This window comes from Tiliqua scincoides, chromosome 8, assembly GCF_035046505.1.
Source record: "Tiliqua scincoides isolate rTilSci1 chromosome 8, rTilSci1.hap2, whole genome shotgun sequence".
NCBI lineage: Eukaryota > Metazoa > Chordata > Lepidosauria > Squamata > Scincidae > Tiliqua > Tiliqua scincoides.
In genome coordinates this window covers 24,737,698-24,751,666 of record NC_089828.1, presented here as the reverse complement: position 1 = coordinate 24,751,666, position 13,969 = coordinate 24,737,698, and the positions used below count along the sequence as shown (strand labels likewise).

At 47.0% G+C, this 13,969-nt stretch overlaps 1 protein-coding gene across 1 annotated transcript in view; it reads right to left on the bottom strand.

Annotated features, from left to right (window-relative positions):
* Positions 1 to 584: 584 nt before the first annotated feature.
* The window catches only part of KLF13 (KLF transcription factor 13), a 70,191-nt gene continuing 56,806 nt past the window's right edge, over positions 585 to 13,969 (bottom strand). The window contains exons 3-4 of the mRNA XM_066636352.1: positions 8,813 to 9,034; positions 585 to 991 (exon numbers count right to left, since the gene is read on the bottom strand). Of these exons, the coding sequence (XP_066492449.1) occupies positions 965 to 991; positions 8,813 to 9,034 (249 nt within the window). The 3' untranslated portion in view covers positions 585 to 964. The remainder of the gene's footprint in view (positions 992 to 8,812; positions 9,035 to 13,969) is intronic.

Here is a 13,969-nt window from a genome sequence, read left to right as displayed (position 1 = left end):
GCTGGCCCAGCCCAAGGCTGGCTTCATAAGGAAGTTGGACAGCCTAGAGAGAGGTTGCTCCTCTCCAGTTGGGAGCAGGGTTGAAGGGAAGGCCAAATGGGGTAGCCACCCTGGCCTTATGCAGACAGTCCAGGACCCGAAGGGAACTTGGCCTACCTTGGCTCTGGAGAGAGGGGCCGGGGGCTGGGAACTCCCCTATCCTAGGCCCGCCCGGGCCCCGGGGTTGACAGCAGGAGAGGTGAGGTTGCAGAACAAATGACCCAGTACTGACTACCAACTGATCGAGGGGCTAGCCTGGAGGTACCAGGGTCCTCCTGTGGACAGCTAAGCTGACCCCAGACAACAGCACTGCAGCCCTCGGGAATCCATACCCCTGGCCGACAGGCACCAGCCAGAGAGCTCTGTCTGAAACCTCAAGGGGTCAGGAAGGAGCGAGGAAAGAGCCTATCGTGCACCGACGCCACGAGTCTGTGTAAGGCAACGGGGCCTATGATGTAACAGTCCCCATGAATGTCAAGAGTTTGACGCGAGTAAACCGTCTGTGCAAAACAGCTGTGTCTGCCTCCTGTCCTTCTTTCCGCCGGTGACCAACTTGCCTCGACAGGGTAAGCTCCCTGCGCTGGGTCGCACACCAAGAGGCGGGGTCTCCACCCGCCACGGACATTACAATCCCCTACCACTGTCCCAAGAAAAGCTGGTTTTCCTGCTGCCTAATTAACTCTTCCCTGCCCTTTGGCCCAGCTAGTGGCACTCTAATTTATTACAATGCTCTGCTGACCTAATAAAAGAGGTGTGTGCGCCGAGGGCCTGTGTCTTAAAAATTCCATTTATAAAGCTTGTTTACAGCATGGCAAGTGGGTGTTTTCCATTTGTCTCGAAGTACACAGATGACTCAGTGAAGTTTGCTGGGCTTCCTGTGGAATTGGGAAACTTTCCTCAGACAGCAGTTTCCTTGACTCATCATTCAATTCGTGCCTGGCCTTGCATGAAGCTGCCAAAGAGAAGAAGAAGAAGAAGAAAGCTTCATAGACAGGAGACATGAAACTTGGAAATAGCTCCTGTGCCATAGAGGCTTGTTTACAACCAATTATCTCAGAATAAGAACCCTGGAACCAAGTCCCACCTCTGATTTTATTTTGGCAGGCAGTGTGCAAATGGTCTTTCAGAGAATCTTGTCTCTTCTTACCCACCTTGTTAAAGATCTCCTTGTGAGCATCTGCAGGTATACATATCCTGAAACAAGTTTTAAAGAAGCACAGCCCATCCACAAAGTCCATCCACAAAGCAGGCAATGCAGTTCGTGTTGAGCAGCAAATAAGACTCCCTGTGCAATCCTCTGTGTGTCTACTCAGCAGTAAGCACCATTTAGTTCAATGGGACTTACTCCCAGGTAAGTGCACATAGGTTTGCAGCATCAGAATGCCCTTTGCCCCAAGTCTGCTGCCAGCATTCCCTCCAATATGCTAACTGGGTGAGCCCCTGCTAACTGGGTGAGAGGCACTTTTTCAAGTGGGTGCTCCTCTTTTTAGCAGGGGGAGAGTAACTGGCCCACCTCATCCCATCAGTGTCTTTTCTAGTGGCTGTCTGCTGGTGTTCTTTTGCAACTTTTTAGATTGTGAGCCCTTTTGGGACAGGGAGCCATTTGTTATGGGATTTTTCTCTGTAAACCGCTTTGTGAACTTTTAGTTGAAACGCAGTATATAAATACTGTTAATAAAAATAATAATTTACTGCAGATGGGAGCCCCACTGATATGCTTCCTTACCCCCTTACCTTGCTCCTTACAGGATTCTTGCTAGAACAACATGGGAAGCCAGAAAAATGGCAAATGTTGCAAATTAACTACAGTTGTGTATCTCAGCTGTCTGATTTCAAGCTGCCTTTAGCATGGAAGTGGTCGCAATTATCATCACTTAACCCCATAGTTTCTCCATACAGTTCTACGATATTATAGGATCAACAAAAGCATGGCCTTTTGTGCATGAAGCAGGGCTTCGGAATGTCCCCAACATAGCGAATATGGCCAGCCTGCTCTTTTGACTGGGCTCCCAAGGCTGAACTTAGAAAGTACAGGGCCCAGTTCAGCACGATTCTTGCAGGGGGCCCTCACTACATGACCCACGCAGGGCCCGCCATTTACTCACAATGGGTGGTAGCAGCGCCCTCAGCCAGGCGTGACACCAAGTGCCCCCTCGGCACTCAGAAGTAGGTTGGCAGTGATGCACTGATGTTGGTGCATCACCGCCAACTGCTTCCAGAGTGGTCTGATTTTGGGCCAGTTGGAAGCAGGGGTGGGTGGGAGCTGCTTCCAGGGTCACCCAATATCAGGATAGTCAGAAGCAACAGTGGGTGGGAGTGCCTCCAAAAGCCCTGCTCACTGCACTACCCTCTACATGGCGGCTTAGCTCCATGCAAGGTGCCAATTGCAGCTGTGGGTGGTCTGCTTCCCCTGCAGCCCCCTCAACTCAGGGCCCAATTGGGTCAAATCAGGCTAAAGCTGGCTCTTTGGGCTCCTCTAAAATTGCCAGCAATGGCCGCTCCCTCATGACAGCCACAAGCTCAGGCCTGGCCAAGGCTGAACTGCAGCCTGAAGTTCTGCCCAAATTCCACCAGCACCCCTTCTTAATACATGCATAAGTGTGCCCCCTGCCCCTCCATCACTGCCACCTCCTCTACCTCCCTACCTCCTTTACCACTCAGTGATTCTCCCAAACTGACCAGGAAGGTTTTTTGAGAGCAGGCAAGGAGAGCCATCAAGATTGCTGTGGCTCTGATCTCCTCCAAATCCGCTGCCAAAATTTTTGGCTGCAGTGCTAGAGGAGGAGGTGAGCCACCCCCTATACTCCTCTTCCTCACTGTTTAAGGAAAGCAGAATAGAAAAATAACCCAGTGGATAGTGAGGGCAAAGAGCAGGCACAGGGTATGGGGCATCCCTGCCAATCTCCCTCCTCCTTAGCTTGCCTGAAGCCACCTTCACCTTAAGAACATAAGAAGAGCCCTGCTGGATCAGGCCCAGGCCCTTGCTGCATGGATGGACCAGCCCTACACAAAGCTTTATATGACCTGAAAACCACTTTGACCCTTGCAGTAGCTTCTAAATTCCCAGATGGTGAATGACTGGTGTCAGATGAGAATGGTGTGATTTTTAGTGGTTTGTCTCTTGCCTCCTTGCCTGTCCTCCAGGGAACTGCACTGCAAGTCTTTCCTCTGAGATCTTCCATGACATCTTTGTTTTCTGACTTTAAACAAGGGCCTTTTATGCCTAGAGGAAATGGACTGTCCTTACTTGAGCCTCCTGCCTACTATGCAATGGGTAGGGTTGTCTCTGCTACAACCCAGTTATATGTTCATTCTTCATACAAAGAATCGGAGATGGCGAAGCTAAAAACCTTTATGCTTATAATAAACAAAACAAACCTTAATTCACATTTGCTTGTTTTGCATTCGCGTTCTCTGGCTATGAAGTTAGAAGAAAGTAGCCCTGAAGAATGTGGCAATGTTTGGGCTTTCTCAAGAGAGGAAGAGGAAACCAATCTAGATTGTTCAGGAATTATCAGAATCTATGTGAAATTCTGCCTGAACAGCATTGCAGAATAGCAGAGTAGCTCATCATCAGAATAGTGCATGCTTTTAAAATGAATGAACGAATAAACGTCTGCACCAAACAAGCTTGATTTCTGTCCCTGAAAGTGGAGCTAGCTATTTACATGAGGCACGTCTGTGTTGTTTCTTACTCCCTCTCCCATAACATTCACAATCATTGTGTCCTGCGTTTCTGGGCTCTCTGACCAGCAGCATCCAGTTGTGTGGGCCATGGAAATGTACGACGTGATGCAATGTACAGTCACAACGCAGGGCTCAAGATCGACACATTGTGAAGGAGAATGGGAGAAGCCAACACAAGGGTGCCATTTTGGGAGAGTTGGCATTTTGCAACCTCGCCTTTGTGGAGGATGTGGAAAAGAAGAAGTTTTGCATATCTGAATATATTTTGCACAACATACTCTGTTTCTGTGGGTGATAGGACTGAGAGAGATGCATGGCACTGAAGTTCTATCTTCTGATCTTTGTTCCCGGTAACTCCTTCTGGGAAGTGCACGGAGCTCTATGATGGCTGTGTGGGGGCAGCCCCTGAGCACCAAGAGAAGCTGCATGGGATCTCAGTTGCAACATACAGGGCACTGTGTTTCTGATGCCTCTAAGTTCAGTGGTGCCCAATCCCAGTTTGTTTGTGTGGTACACAAAACCCTTCCCAGAGTGATTTCTTAGGCTTCACGATGTGAGAAATGGCTTGGAATCTTTTGCAAGTCATGCCTGGGCAACATTTTGGTGCTGCAAGTCCCCTTCAGGTACACAGGATGGATTTGGGGAACGGCTTCATATGGGAAACAAGCCAGAGAAATGTATGACTTTGGTGGCCTTTGGTGAGAAGTTGTACGAACCAGTGGGAGAATGATCACTGACTGACAGCACAATCCTATGCATGTCTACACAGAAGTAAGTCAATGGGGCTTACTCCCAGGAAAGTACGCATAGGACTGCAGTCTGAGGAACCTGTACTGAAATGACAGCTATGTGGCCAGAGTCCTAGAGAAGGCATCTAAAGAACACTGCACAGCCTTTTTCAAAGAAACACAAGCGGCTTTGATACATTTTCTGATGCAAAGTTAAAATGCAAAGACAGCCTTGGTGTGGGCTACATAATATTTTTACCCATCTAGATTGGGTTGGTTGATTTTTTGTGAATCTCTTCTGCTGCTTCTGAATTTGTTGTAATCGTGTTTTTACTTGTACAACAGCATCAATTAACTTGGTGCACTCTGGAGTGACATAACACAAGCAGGTCAAATGAACTAGCCAGATCTCTGACTTGAGGAGTTTTTGAATTTGAGAGTGGGTGAGTCAGCAACAGGAACAGAGGGAAAAGGGAAAGCTGTAATAAGAGAGGGATATAAGCAAACTGAGTTACCAAGGAAGGCATGCTGGGATCACAGCCTGAATGTTCAACAGAGAGCAAAGTGACTTCTTGTACTGCTCCAGCAGGTGGCGCTGTTAGCCTCTCACATGGTCCTGGGGAATCCCTTTGGCAGCTAAGCCTTTGTTGTGCTCCTGTTTTTATTTTTTTTGACAAAAAGTAGCCTTGTGTAACTTCTCAGGGTGATCAGGTGCTCTTATGACTCAATTTTCCTTGAAGAAGCAACTCCCTCTGAATGCAAAAGCTGATTAATCATGGAATGGGGGTTTCCCTGCAACAGGATGCCATTTCCTTCATTGTGATAGTCCATTCTTTGGTATGGTTTGCTCCATGTCCCTTTTCTTCTTCTTGTGATTTTATTTATCTATTTATTGTATTTTTCACATTTTTATACCACCCTTCCTCTAAGAAGCTCAGGGTGATGGATAGGGGGTTCCCAAAGTCCTGTTATCCCCCATAGATTGCAGCACCGATTCCCAAAGTCCTACTTGAACTGCAATAACTGCAATTTGAGGGGGCAGAGCAGGGCAGAGCACAGTGATCACAGCGCCACTGAGAGTAAGAGGCTGTTAAACTTACCTGGGGGTCATACTGACCACCAGGAGGGTCTGGAAGGCTCACAGCCTCCTCTGCAGGCCTCCCAGACCTTCCCTGAGGCCAGCGCGACACCCCCCCTTCCCCGGTAAGTTTATCAACCCCTTGCTCCTGGCAGCACTACAACTGCTGCGGTGCCATTGGGGCACCCATTTCTGAGCCACTCCCCTTAAGGCAGAATGACCCTCTTCTGGATCCCCTGCTGGCTTGTGACCCACCAGTTTGGAAACCACTGGATTACAGAAATCATTACTAACCATTGCTAATTATTGTGTTTTCTGATTACTGATATATTGACAGAAATAAATCTTTGTTAGATTTTTGTCCTCTCTGTTCATACGAGATTAATACAGCAATAGTTTGCACACATTGAACAATCTATATGGGGGGACTTTTGGATCACCCTGTACAGTACATGGTTCCTTCTCTCCTTTTGTCCTCACAACAAACCCTTGAGCAAGGGTGGTATAAAAATGCGGAAAAATGTAAATAAATAACAAATCCCTGTGAAAAGCAGCATGTAACTAGAGAAGGCCAGAGCTGGCCATCATTAAACTCAGAATTGCTGTGTTTCTTTGAAACAAACACAACTCTCGTTTTTCCTTTAACAGGAGGTTGGCAGAGCTTGAAGGCCCAGTTAGATGTGCCAAGCAGTGAAAGCCTAGCTTTCCCTTTGTGTTTTCCATGTTTTGTAAGAAACCAAGACAGCATTCCACTTCTTCAAGATGCAGAGCAAAGGGTTCTGAATTTCCCTTGGTTGGGGCTGCATCAAGTCAGACCCCTTAACGGGGTCCAACCTTTGTCCCAGTCTGAAACATGGAACCCATGTTTAATGCTAAGCCCTTTCTGTCCTTCCTTTTCTCGCTCTGGTCCCCCCTTTCTCTTTTAGCTATTCTCCACCTTCCTTCCTTTACGCTTTGTCTCCTTCTCTTGAAATCAGCCATAAGCAAAAAGCTCAGTGCTGGGGCTTGTATTGAGCCTTGACTACTGCATGCAGGGGTTTGCAACTTACGCTGCAGTTCTGAACACACTTAACATGGAAGTAAATCCCACTGCACATGGTGGGGCTTGCTTCTAAGTAAGCTTACATAGGCTTGCTTGGTGCGTCAGATTTTACAGAGTTCATCTGGAGAATCACACTCCTGAATCTCCAACTTCCATCTGAAATTTAGCTGATGGGAACAACTGCTGGGGCTGTTATTGCACCTAGACTTTGGAACTCCCTGCCTTAAGAGATCCACATGGCCTCTTTCTTACTGAAAGAGGAGACCTCTTCGTGAGGTGGTCTCCCCAGGCAGCAGGTTGTCATGTGCCAACTTTCATCCACTCGCTTCCACTGCGCCTCCTCTTCTTCCTCCCACTGTCTAGACTGGAAAAGAAAGAGGGCTACAGAGTGAGAGGAAGTATGGAGAAAAGGAGAGTGGTGAGCTAGAACACCAGCGACATTCTGGCCCACCATACTCTGTCCTCTACTCCATCTCCCTCCTTCTTTTCCAGTCCAGGAAGGAGTAGGGGTTGGCACATCACCAGATAAGGGAAAGTGTTTGGCATGCCACCTGAGATGCTGGAAGATCTTGGGCTGGCCCTGCCCCCTGACATTCTGGGAAGAAGCCAAAGACCACTTTGTTCCTTCTAGTTGGCTTTTGTATCTGCTGGACCTTTAACTTGTTTTGTTGCCTCACTCCCTGAGAAGTTTGGTTTGGGTTCTTACCTGCCATCTCTTGTTGTATATGCTTTGTTGTTTTTAATTTCATTGTATTGTCCATATTGCTTTGCTTGTTAGCCACCCTGGGCAATCCTGTATCGAGGTGGAACGGTTGAGAGCACGGCTGTTTTCTCATTCTGACAAAGAGACTAACAAACACCAGCCATCGTAGAGGCCGTTGATCAAAATCAGTAGCTAGGAGTCCAGTTTTTTTGAAGAGTGGAAAAACCATGTGTAAAATCAGTGGTAAGATTGTACTGTACAAACTGATCTTGTTTGTCCCTTGGCCAATTGCCCAGGCATGGGGAAAGTCGAATAAATAGAATGAGAAAAAAGTTAGGCAAGTAGCTCTGGTCGGCCTGACACTTGCTTCTGTTCCACTTGGAACACTCGGGTGCATAAAGAGCGTTTATGTAAAATGTGTACGTAGCAGAGGAAAGGAGAACGGGGAGGAGTTTCTGGGCTCCAGTTGCTATTGTTCTCTTTTGTTTGGTGTCCATGCAATTTTGTCTCCAGGATCTCACAAGAATGACTCATTTGGTGAGTTACCCACAACAGCGAGCCTGGGAAAGCGCAAACATTCACCTCTTAAAGGCACATGAACTCTTTGATTTAGAAGCAATGAGACCGAGTGCTTGAATGTCCTATGCTTAAAAAAACTGCGTATCTACACTCTTCACATTGCTGGAGCTAAACGAGACACCGCTTTTGACAATATAACTTCTGTCCTCATCAACGAACAGCGTTAGTGTTTTGGCTGCCCAGCATATAATCCATGCTTTAAAAATGTAAACTGTCCAACCACAGCACAGGCAGACCTCTGGCAGCAGAAATAAGGAGGGAGTGGAAGAAATGGTGCCTTTGAGATCAGGCTACATGTCATGAATCAGAGCATGTGGCGCACACAGTGCCATTTTGGAGATCTTGCTGGCATTTTAATGCCTTGCTACCCGTAACAGCAGGATAATGACACTTGCACAACAACACCACAATCACATGCCCATCGCTTATTTGTGTGCTAAAGTTCCTGCTGGATGACTCACGCACCCAGTGCACCAATGTGTACAGCACCTTGCAGTTGTATCATTCTATCTACGGTATAGTCTATAGAGCCCAGGTCAACTGAGTTTCTCAATGTGGAGGCCAGGTCTACCTGCCTGCATAGCCTTGGCTAGATACACGGAAAAACCAAAAGCATTTCTAAGGGTGCAATCCTATCCTGCGCTGGAACAGGCAAGCCAAGAGGCTTGTGCTGTATCCAGCGCAGGATTGTGGCCATAAGTAGCTCAGCTAAAGGCAAGGGGAAACATTTCCCCTTACCTTCAGGTAAAGGCTGCTGGTGCCTGCAGGTCTCCTCGGACTTGCACCACCTCTTGAGGTGAAGCCACTTGAAGTCGCTCTGTTCTCCCCAGGAACGGGGGTTGGGATCCAGCATAACTGCCGGATCCCAGCTCCATCTCCAGCTCCCCGCCTGCCCTCCCCCCACCCAGGAACGCCTCCCTCCCACCTTCTCCCTGCCTCCCCTCCCCCCCACATACCTTTCTTTGTTGTGTTGACCCACTTGGGCTGATGCAACTCGCAAGGAGAAAGCCGACACGGAGACCTCCGCAGGCTGGTGCTTCTTTGAGCGCCTTTGAGTGCTTCTTTGAGCGCTGGCCTGGCTTCCTCCTGAGGAGGCTTTGCGACTCTCCTGGACCTCGGCAAGGGACTTGCGTTGGCCCATGGGCGCCTTTAGATTGCGCCCTTAGTCTCTTTGAAACCTTAAATAAAGAAAATCAGTGCAGTAAATTAGCATCATCATATTTAGGCTCACACAAGAATGGAAAGTGTTCAGTGTAGACCAAAACTTGCTTCTGCAGCAGCTGTAGCACCACAGCTGTGTTCCTGAGCTCCTATACACTCCCTCAAGGTAAGTGGATCAACAAGCCAAAAAGCTACTGCAGCAGGCCAGTTTGCTCCCCTTAAATGTGTTAAGGATTGTCATGTATGCATTTCTTAGCCCAGCACATTTGGCTTGTGCTGGCAGCCGCCACCATGCATTCACAATAGCACCCCTAGCATCCTGCAAGGGTGACAAGTCTAAGTGAGATCGGAAAATGTAAGTTACCAGGAACTTTCTGTGCCCCATCCTTTGGTTCATGGGCTCCCTTTTTGACCCTGGGCCTCAATATAATTTACTCCCTGTAACCCCCTATCGTTGGCCATGGTACCCGTGATGACAGAGTTCAAGGCAAGGCTTTGGAAAGGGAGAGCAAAGGGAATGCTGGGATAAAGAAGGGTGGTTCTGGACAAGCTGTGTGGCAGGAATGTGACTAGATGGGTAGTGATAAGAGGCCATTCAAGATAAGAGGGAATCACACAGCCATTGGGACTCTAAAACAACAGGTTTGCATTACACACAAATATGGTGCTGACCTTGAATGGGGTTGAGGTATTGCAGCAGCTGGTGCCCACAAAGGGATCATGAAGTAAGACCATTGCTGAAATTTTGCCTGGAGTGAATGTCTAAGTAAGCTTGCTGGTTCTTCAGCTGCAAGGGAAGCTAGCGTAGTTTCAGTAAGTTCTTTGGCTCAATTTGTAATGTGTTTTGATTTGCCACTTTGTTTTTGCCAAGGTGTGTAACCTGCCTTGAGGGCAAGGCTGTGGAGCTGGTACACAAAATCCCCACCCAAACTTGCTTCCGACTCCCTGAGCAGGGCTCTGGAGTCAGAAGCAGTTTGGAATGGAGTTGGAGGTTTTGTGTACCGGCTCCAAAGCCCTACTTGAAGGGTCTATTTTTTTTCTTAAAGACGTAGTTAGACCATGAAAATAAGACTAGGAGAATTCCTGAGGGGGGGGGGGGCTTCACACAAACCTAGATTGTCACCAGATTTCTCAAACAAAGTGTGAAGAAAATTTGGTGATTCCTCTGGAAATACTCTGGAGGAATCTCAGGGGAAGATGAAGGCATTTTGAAAAGACGGGTGAAATTTTGAGGGGCAAAGGTGAGCTGTGCTCCAAGTAGTGTCATAAGAAGTGTCCCACTGGATCAGGCCACAGGCCCATCTAGTCCAGTTTCTGATATCTCACATTGGCCCACCAGATACCTCAGGGAGCACACATGACAATGGAAGACCTGCATCCTGCTACCCACCCTTGCATCTGGCATTCTGAGATAACCCGCTTCTAAAATCAGGAGGTTGAACATAGACATCATGGCTTGCAGCCCATGATGGACTTTTCCTCCAGAAAGTGATGGTAATGTAAGTCTTAAGAGCAGAAAATGGCACATTTGGACAAATGGGAGTTTTTTTTGCCCCCTAATATGCATCCACATATAACTTGTCAAAACTCCTCAGGAGCATGTGTTTCTTCCAGGTCAGAGCAAAAGCAAATAGAAAACCCCATATAATCAAGTTGGGCAGGTTGATATTTTAGTCCACATTCTGATGAGACAGCAATTACACTTCTTAGATGTTTTCATTCCAGTTATGTAGAGTAATTAAGTTCTTATTGATTATTATGTCTTTTAACAGTGCTGTGTTTATAGGCCTCCAGGGCCTCTTCCTTTCTGAAATGCCACATGAGAGAGAGAGAGAGAGAGAGAGAGAGAGAGAGAGAGAGAGAGAGGTGTTCTCTTTCCTGCTTAGTTTGAGGCCACTTCCATTCTGGCTTAGCACAACCATTCATCCTTTCTAATCCACCCCTCTAAGAACATTCATTTTCATATTGAGGTTCCCCTCACTTATTTGGAGCAAGGATTCAGGAGATCTATTAATGGCTCCCTCTCTTCAACATTTATCTCTGTTAGCAACATGTGATCTTACATCGCTGGAAATAATCAAATTCACGATCTGTGCCTGCCAAGCAGCCAACACCTCCCCTGTTCAACGTATCTCCAACTTTTTTTTTAATGAGAAGGAACTCTGGTTTGTGTTCTGCCAAATTTCCAGTCCAAGCTTCACCCAGAGAACTTATGCCCACTTCAAACTAATTAGCTCCCTGTCTTCCCCCAACAATGGCCCTAGTTCTGCACTGCTGGACCCCACCACCAGCGTAGCTCGTCTGTTTAACCTGCAGTAGTCCTCCTTCCTCCCCTCTCCTGCCAGCAGCTTCTCCAGCCAAAGTAGCAACACCTTGGTTCCCAGCTGATGTGGGAACCAACACCTTGGTTCCTGAGTGTGGCAGCCACACACCCATCTCCAGCATCTCCAGCATCCAGCAGTCTCTAGTAGTCTCCGTTCATTCAGTCCATCAATCAGTCCATTTAGTCAGTCAGTTTGTCCATCAGCCCATCCTCTTTCCTCCAAGCTCCTGCCTTCCACTCTCTCAGTCTCTCCAACCTCCTTCCTTCTACACCCACCAAACCTTATTGCTCCAGGTGCTGTTTTTATCCCTGTAATCCCTGGCTACCTCCAGTGTCTGGAACTCGGCAGCATACCCACTGCTAGTTATAGCCCTGGGGTTAACTCTATGCTTGCCTGCCGAAGCAAGGGGCCACTGTTGACACCACACCCTATCTCTTAATGGGTTACAGTTTGTTCCTCACTTTCCTAGGGCAGATAGAGCCCCTTAGCACTGTGTATCCAATCTCTTAATAAGTCAGTTGTCTGAGTCAACACCTATGACTGATTTATGACACATTTAGCCATATATCGGCACCTGCTGTGCGGTTAAATTGTCATTACCGTTCGACAGGGTAATAAAGAATGTTCACCTCAGTTCAGTCATCCATGTGGATTTCAAATACAAAGCCACCAAATGATAAGGACAATTTTACCTCATATCAGTTGCCAGATGTGTGGCAACTGGTCATATTTTTAAATTGCTTTTAATATAAAATTAAAATCTGTATGTGACAGTCACATGTTGATGTGCAGAAAAAAAATAAACTTGCTCTCTGTATCCTCTGTACAAGCACTATGTAGTCATTAGCATGTGGGATATTTGTTAAATGGAGTAATTGTATGGGAAATGTGGCTTAAAAGAATTCTCTGGCTTCCTCTGAAACCATCACCAGGAACTTCATTCTCCACTGGGGGCAGAGCCAGAAACCATTAGCTTTTATCACAGGGAAAGAAGGGTTAGGAAAACTTTCTCACTGTAACAATCATTCAGTGGAAAGAGTCATCTTGGGAGCTTGTAGAATCCCCACTTCCAGAACTTTTTTTCAAAAAAGATTCATTCAAGCATCCATCAGGAGTGCTTTCTGTAAACACTGTCAAGGTCAAAGGACCACTGACTTGTGCAACATAATGGATCTCTTTAAATTCTGTGGTTGCTACATTCATGTAAACTCCATGTTATGGTAAGTGCATACCACACCATCCAAAAGTGTGGGATGTTAGATTCCCCCCCCCCCAGTTTTGTTTGGGGGAATTTAGGGGGGAGAATCAGGAGGGTTCATTTCTGCATGTCCTTTGTACATTATCAGGTAGAGTCATCCCCCTCCCCGTATCCACAGGGGATATGTCCCCACTGCCACAGTGGATACATGAAACCACAGATAGTAGTAAACCCCACTTACCATGTTGCTGCTAACAAAGACGGACAGGAAGCGGGTTGGAGGACTGCAATGGACAGGAAGCAGGCTGGAGGACTACAAACGGATAGATAGGAAGTGGACCAGAGGGCTACAAATAGCATAGGAGACAGCACAGGGAGACTGCAAACAGGGATAGATGAGTCATGAGCGCGACGGGGTGATGGAGCATAATGGGGAATTTGCCAATATGGGATACATGGATGGGGGTTACTGTACATGCTTTTCCCAATAAACAGAGATGAATGATGGTTACTTTGGGTACATTTGCTACAGCTTGGCCACTTCCAAATGGGGACCATAAGTTGCTGGGCTAGTGATCTTTGCTATGAGTGATATGGAGATAGGACTCTCTATAAGGATATATTTACTCTACAGACTGAAACCAGTTTAACAATCATCCATCTGCCCAGGGAACCCTGAGAACTCTAGTTCTGTCGGGGTCTCTATTAGAGAATTCTCCGCATTCTCACCAACTACAGTTCCCATGATTCTTTGAAGGAAGCCAGGGTGCTTCAACTGGTAGAAAGTGAATATAAATGTGTAGCATGAATTAGATGGACAGGCGGTGTTAGCTAAAGTTAAGTGCCGATGAAAGCCTTGAACCAGCTAGTGGATTCTGTTTGCAATATGTTGGGGAGTAACACAAACAGTGTCACGTCACGTTCTGTGATTTTTTTTTTTAAACCATGGTGTTTCTGTCTCTGTTCCATCACCCTTCCTTGCACTGTTGGGTTGTTGCAGCTTTAATTAGTCTCCAGTGATCAGTAGGGACACACACCATGCAGTTGTTTCCTTGAAAACCAGAGGCGGGGTTAACCTCCTGGAATGCCCCTTTGTCAATCTCACGTTCATTATCTCCAGCACAGATGGATGTACGCCAAGTCTCTTCGGAGTTAATGATAAAGTGTTGAGTCAAGGGCAAGACAGAAACTCCCATTAATCTACCTGCCAACGGCACATGCATTCAAATGTGTGGGTGTTTGGGTGTGTAAGCCTCTAACATTATCGTATCTGGGCAGCAGCAGACAAGAAAACCTGAGTCTATCCATCTCCCAAGAATTTAGTGTTGTAAAGGATGGTTGCCTCTTGCTTTTATCCCAGTTAACATCACAGTCCTAAGCATGTTTGTTCAAAATAGGTTCCCTGTGTTTGACAGAATTTATTTCCTAGG